Source organism: Palaemon carinicauda, chromosome 2 (assembly GCF_036898095.1).
Source record: "Palaemon carinicauda isolate YSFRI2023 chromosome 2, ASM3689809v2, whole genome shotgun sequence".
NCBI classification, from domain to species: Eukaryota; Metazoa; Arthropoda; class Malacostraca; order Decapoda; family Palaemonidae; genus Palaemon; species Palaemon carinicauda.
Window position 1 is genome coordinate 174,553,215 of NC_090726.1, and position 7,500 is coordinate 174,560,714.

Below are 7,500 nucleotides of genomic sequence, written 5' to 3' on the forward strand. Positions count from 1 at the left end.
AATTAAGCCTACATTTTTCACCACAAGGTGGTTTCATTCTTCTTTCTGTCCTCATTGTTTTTTCTTTGGTATGCATGGTGTAGGCTTTTCCCGCATTTCGCAGCTGTTTTTGTTTGTTTCTCTTCCATGTTTCAGGGCGCCTCTTTCGTTTGATGCCTTTCTTCACCGGACTTACCAAAATAGACACGCTTTCCTGGCTTGCTTTTGATTTATCTGGACAAAGTGACTGATTTCTTGGTAGTGATTCATCTTCAGTCTCATAGTAATCTGTTTCCAGGGCTTCATATTATTTCCTAGGCTAGCTGAAATTCTTTTTAAATGCTCAATTTTATAAAAGATGCATATAATTAATTTTAAATAGTAGAAGAGAAAAAAATAACATCTTGTAGGTACTAATTATTTTGTTTAAAATCTTTAAAAAAAAAATGCGTAGGTAAAATACTAACATGTTTTGGAGTTATTGTCATCAATTTTGGAAGGCTTTAACCCATTCATGTTCTTTCTGGACTGCAACGCCAAGTTCACAAGCTTCTTACCTCTGCTACTCATATTATAAATTTTGCTTAAATTGATATGACTCTCTTGTTCTGTGGGAAGAGCGACCTAATTCTAAATAAAATTTGTAAATATGGTTAAGAATCATGTTGTTTGCTTCAATAGAGTCATATATTGAAATCAACTAATTTCCTTGAAAGCTATGTAGGTTTTAGTGGGTTGTAATAGTGACATAACTTGAGTAAATACTTAGATGTTAGTAGTAGTTTGCTTGAAGACTGTCATATCTCGGAATAGTTTCATATAGCCTCATTAGAAGTTTGCATGAATACTGTCTCAACTCAAATTAATACATTCTACATGAAAAAATAAACATATTAAGGGAATACTCACATTAGTTAAAATAATGACATAGTACAAAATATGTCAGTGTTCATGCAGCAGCATACATCCTCACTCCAATAAAGCTCTTGAGTAACTGAGATGTGTCGAAATTGATACCCAATGTTATGACGATCGAGGTAGTGCAAGAGTGACACATGAAGCTCTCTAGCAACCATATTTGCAGATTCAGTTATGACGTTATTGTCACTTATAGAGCTTGACACGGGTTTTTTGATGGTGGCCATAACTCAAAATAGCAAAATTTTGAGTTATGTCACTCTTCTCGCAAATGAGCGATATATATATATATATATATATATATATATATATATATATATATATATATATATATATATATATATATATATATATATATATATATATATATATATGTATATATATATATATATATATATATATATATATATATATATAGAGAGAGAGAGAGAGAGAGAGAGAGAGAGAGAGAGAGAGAGAGAGAGAGAGAGAGAGAGAGAGAGAGAGAGAGAGTCATGTCAGTATCAATGAAACTAAGCTATTTTTGACCATTCATGAGCCTTCAATATTGAAAGCATTTTATAAATTCCATTTATTGTTTGTTAGTGTTCATATGACTCCACGACAATACAATTCATAGTTCTACTGTTCTTTTACAGTACTAATTGACATCGAATGTTCCGATTTTCTCAAATGTGCTGGAAAAAAGGAAAACAAGATTCAATGTGAGGGAGTTTTTTGCACATTCATATTCCGTTAATATTATTGAAAAAATAGTAGAAAAAATTTGGTATTTTTGTAATGCTTATGATGATTTAGGACACATGGTTACTATATTTAAATGCTGTCTTGTGGCAGAAATGACTGTTCCCATAAGTTTGAAGTACTAAGGGATAAAGGAAGCCAGGACCTCTGAACCCTTAGCTAACAATAAAACTAATTTCCACTATAATTTTATACTGGTCTCAATTCATATATAATGTTTTGAAGATCTGTGGATGGAGAATATCATCCTAAGTAGTCCTACTAGAAAGAAAGACAATATTTCTAAGCATATGTTAGCTTTCAAGTAATAAAGCTAAATTTATTCTAAATATTGGAAAACTTTTTATTACTACTTATATATATAAATTTCATACCATGTGTACTGAAATTCTATGAAAAATACACATGAATATCAGATTACCTAAAATATAACTCTTGTTATTAGAAAAGTGCTAACATGAAAAGTCGTTTACCTTGTTTTCCTTCAACAAAAATGATGGGAAAATAAACAACAAAATTTAGTAGATTTTTTTTTTGTATCTTACTTATTACCATTTGCTTCTATCCATTTTAACCCTCAATCTTCTCAGTTGAAGAATGAAATATATATAGGTTTTCTTTAACCACTTAGTGTTTTTTTATCACACAATGTAACCACTTCTTCATTAATGGTAAAATAAGAAAAAGAAAATTAGATTGTAATAATTTCTCATAAAACTATATATCAAACCGTTTATGTTTATCTTCCATTGTTATATATTACCACCATTGAAAACTGGCTTGCATTATTGTTCAAAGGACATTTTGAATACAAGGGATTGATTTTTTTTTCTCTCACTTTTTTATCAATTTCTCTGATACTTCTCTATGGCGTTTCCAACCATTCCATTCCAGTTGACGGGATAACAATTTGCAGCCGACCACCAGGGAACAAATGGGATCTGTCACTATCGTGTTCTATTTTGTTTCAGTAGAGGTATCAGGAAGATAGAGTCGCAAACAACAATGAAAATCAACATCGTAGGTAACCTCTAGTTGAATGTATTGGCAGAGATATGCAATGGTTTGTTCAAAGAACTGTAAAAAAAAAAAAAAATATTGAATCATATGAGCTTTCAGGAGGCTTCTTTTATTGATATTCAATGATAGAAAAAAATCTTCAAGAGTTAACAGCCAAATTTTCGTAGCTGTTGCTTCTTTTAGAGGTGTATATATATATATATATATATATATATATATATATATATATATATATATATATATATATATATATATATATTTATATATATATACATATATATATATATATATATATATATATATATATATATATATACATATATATATATATATATATATATATATATATATATATATAAATATATATATATATATATATATATATATATATATATATATATATATATATATATATATATATATATATATATATATATATATATATATATATATACATATATACTACCACTCGTTATCTTATAATCTAAGTCATAAACCAGTGATATTTGATAATAATGTTTTTTTTTTTCAAATATAAACCTATTGCTATATTTTACAAACATATAATATATTGCCATTGGAAGAATCGCTGTAATTCATATGGAAAATCTTAATGAGCCTCTATCTTTATGGAAAAAATATTGTATTCTCTCTTACTGATATCAGCTTTTCACGTGAGAGTTATACATAAAGCCAAACTATGTTATGATTAATTTTTTCTCGAAAAAATATGACACATACATGCTGGATCCTTTGAAAAAATTTTATATCTTCTCAGAAGTTCCTTTGATCGCATCAACCTCACCATCCTTGTGAGTTTGGGATGGAGGGTTTAGGGGAGCCTATAGGCGTATATGCTGAGTCATCAGCAACCATTTTCAGGCCATCCTTGATCATAGCTTGGGTAGAAAATGGGGCTTGAGTAGTGATCTTATGAATATATGGTCAGTCTCTAGGACATTGTCTATCTTTATAGGGTAATACCAATGCCCCATGCCTCTGCCATTTATGACCAGCCTATACACCTTCAAACCTTTAATGAACGGAGATTTGTGCTATTAATAAATCTCATGGATCAAATAAAGAATATCTTTATAGTGACATTTTGGTGAATCTCTCTCTCTCTCTCTCTCTCTCTCTCTCTCTCTCTCTCTCTCTCTCTCTCTCTGTGATGCCTGTCATGTTCCAACACACCCCACATGTGCTGAGATACAGCAAAAAATAAAAAATAGAGACATAAAGGTATTCTGCTCAACATGCTTAGTCTGGATAGAAAATATAATTAAGTCGAGACTAAATCTGCAAATAGTTGAAGAAGAAGAAGAAGAAGAAGAAGAAGAAGAAGAAGAAGAAGAAGAAGAAGAAGAGAAAAATGAACAGGATATGTGTAAGGATGCAGAGGAAATCATTGATATAAATTATGATGCCATCCAACAACATACTTATGAAGAAATAAATTATCAGATGAAAACAAATAATAAACCCAAGAGACTCTACCCGGACCTACATACTTTTAGGGAAGAGCAAGAACAAGAAAAAAAAGAAAAGAAAGATATAGTTTGTAATATGCTGAAAAGAGGGAATTGCTGTTTGGCGAAAGATGCTATTACAAGCATCCAAAGATATGCCATAATTATGAAATATATGGTAAATGTGCGTATTTAGATGGATATGGAGACGAATGCAGAGATCTAAATCCAAAAATATGCAAAACCCTAAAAGAAGGAAAAGGATGCAGTTTCAACCAAAAATGTCGATATATGCATCCTGCAACTATGAATGAGAGTAAGAAAACTCAGCAAACTGAAAAGAAAAACTAAAATGAAACAAAAGAACAAACAAAAAAGCAGGCCGCGTATATACCGCACTATGCACCAAAAAAGGCCTTTCAACCCAAATCTCAAATCTGCACAAATAGAGCCCAACTACAAAGAATGCATCTATAATGCCAGGGGTTGGTGCAGATATGGGGATAATTGCAGGTTTACACACAAAAATAAATATGAAGGCGAAAGAACAAATATAATAGAAAAGTTGGATTTTTTAATGGCAGAATTCCGATAAATGAAGAAATGAACATCATATCAGAACAGGAAGGATGCATGGGAGAATCCATATTATTACCAATATTAAATAATGGGGATGAAACACAAACCATAATAGTGATGAATGCACAGGGTTTAGTCACGAGTAACTCTAAAAGGAAAATAGAGTTCCTAGAAGAACTAACCCAAATTGAAAAAATAGATATATTAAATATAAGAGAAACATGGTATTCCCAAGAGACTGGCAGTGATGACCAGATAAAGGGTTTCCAGACTTATAGATCAGACAGAAAAAATAGGAATCAAGGGGGAACCGCAATATATGGAAGAGACATAAATCAAGGAAAAGTCTGTGAAAAATACATCAACACAGAATGTGAATTAATTGCGGTAGAATTTTAATTTTAAAAACTAGTGAATATTGTAGTTTACAGACCCCCAAATACTAAGGAGTTTGACATAATAATAGAAAAAATAGATGATATATGTAGAAACCATAATGACTGGAATATACTCCTATCCGGAGATTTTACCTTTCCTTTCGTGGATTGGAAAGAACGGATAGAAGAAAGTGGTTGTATGTATGCATATAAAAAAGAGAGTAATAGTAGCGCAGAAGATAAGAGGCAATTTGAAAAGCTTCAAGATATGCTATTAGAACATAATATGCAACAAATAAACCACATTCCAACAAGAAAGGAAAATGTCCTAGATCTAGTATTTGTGAATGAGGTGAATTATGTTGAGGAAAAAATAGTGTATAACACGGGAATTTCAGACCACAATGTCATAGAATTGATAGTTCATTCCAAAGCAAGTGATCGCAGAATTAATAAAAGCACAAAACTTTGGGAAGGATATGGAAAATATAATTTTTACAGTAAGAATATAAAATGGTCAGAAATAAATGAAGAACTGAATAAAAGAATGGAAAAATGTATTTGTAAGTGATAATATACAGGTAAATACGGACATACTGTACAAAATACTTGAGAAAATTGTTGAAAAATAGGTACCGAAAAAAAAAATAAACAAAAGACGTGCATACCAAGAGACAGAAGGGTCTTATTTTAGAAAGTTAGAAAGTAGAAGAAAAATCTTGCAAAAGAAAAAAATGTGTGGAAAATAAGAGAAATAAAATGTAAGATAGAAAAGGCAGAAAAAAGATTATACAGTCGAAAGAAAATGAAAAAAGGGACTTAGAAGAAAGGACACTTCAAAATATAAAAAGAAACCCCAAAGTACTTTACTCCTATGCAAAAAAGATGAATAAAGGGAGAATAGAAATAGGCCCACTAAGAATTGAAGGACGGCTAACGAATGAAAAAAAGGAAATATGCAAATATTAGCAGAAAAATATAAGAGTGAGTTCACGCCAAGAATTGCGAATGAGAATAATGAAACAGAAATGAGAGAAGAAAATGTTGAATATCTAACGGATATAGATATTAATGAAGCAGATATTGTCAAGGCTATGAACAAAATTAAAAATTGATCGGCAGCCTGACCAGATGGAGTTCCAGTGATTTTGTTAAAAAAAAAACTTCAAACACTATCGCGAAGCCGCTTGCAATACTGCTAAGACAAAGTGTAGATATGAGCGAGATATATGTTAAACATAAATTAGCTTATATAACCCCTATCTTCAAAAGTGGATCAAGACTAGAGGCAAGCAATTATAGACCTGTTAGTCTAACATCACATATTATGAAAGTGTATGAGAGGGTAATAAAAAAGAAAATAATGAACCATTTGGTCAAAAATAATTTGTTTAATATGGGTCAACACGGTTTCGTGCCTGGAAAAAGTACACAGACCAAACTGATAGAACACTATGAAAACATATACAAAAATATGATAAATGAAAAAGACACAGATGTGAACTATCTAGATTTTGCAAAAGCCTTTAACAAGGTAGACCATAACATATTGGAGAAAAAAATGAGAAAGCATATTGTGGGAAAGATAGGAAAATGGTTAAAAGAATTCCTGCAAAACAGAAAACAGATAGTGGTTGCAAATGACGAGAAATAAGATGAAGCCCAGGTAATATCGGGTGTGCCACAAGGTACGGTATTAGCTGCACTGCTGTTTGTTATTATGATCTCAGACATAGACTGTGATGTTGAAAACTCCGTAGTGAGAAGTTTCGCCGATGACACAAGAATAAGTAGAGAAATTACTTGTGATGAGGATAGGAACTCACTGCAAAGAGATCTAAACAAAATATATGAATGGGTGGAGATAAATAGGATGGTATTTAACTCCGATAAATTCAAATCAATAAATTATGGAAACAGAGAAGGAATGGTGTATGCATACAAGGGACCTAATAATGAGACAACCACAAACAAGGAAGCAATTAAAGACCTTGGTGTAATGTTAAATAGGAATATGTTATGCAACAACCAAATAGCAACACTGTTGGCTAAATGTAAAGCAAAAATGGGAATATTATTCAGACACTTTTAAACAAGAAAAGCTGAACACATGATTATGCTTTACAAAACTTATGTACGTAGTACACTCGAGTACTGCAATGTGATATGGTACCCACACTACCAAAAGGATATTGCGCAAATAGAGAGTGTACAAAGGTCCTATACTGCTAGAATAGAAGAAGTTAAGGACCTTGACTACTGGGAAAGACAGCAATTTTTAAAACTATACAGTCTAGAAAGGAGAAGAGAACGCTACATGATAATACAAGCATGGAAGCAAATAGAAGGAATTACTGAAAATATCATGGAGCTTAAAATATCAGAAAGAGCAAGCCGAGGTAGATTAATAGTGC

At 31.3% G+C, this 7,500-nt stretch overlaps 1 protein-coding gene across 1 annotated transcript in view; it reads right to left on the reverse strand.

Annotated features, from left to right (window-relative positions):
- The window catches only part of LOC137621284 (uncharacterized), a 72,602-nt gene that overhangs the window by 1,457 nt on the left and 63,645 nt on the right, over positions 1-7,500 (reverse strand). The window contains 2 exon segments of the mRNA XM_068351649.1: positions 1-267; positions 953-1,126. The exon segment at positions 1-267 is cut by the window's left edge and continues 359 nt beyond it. Coding sequence (XP_068207750.1) covers positions 1-267; positions 953-1,126 — 441 coding nt within the window.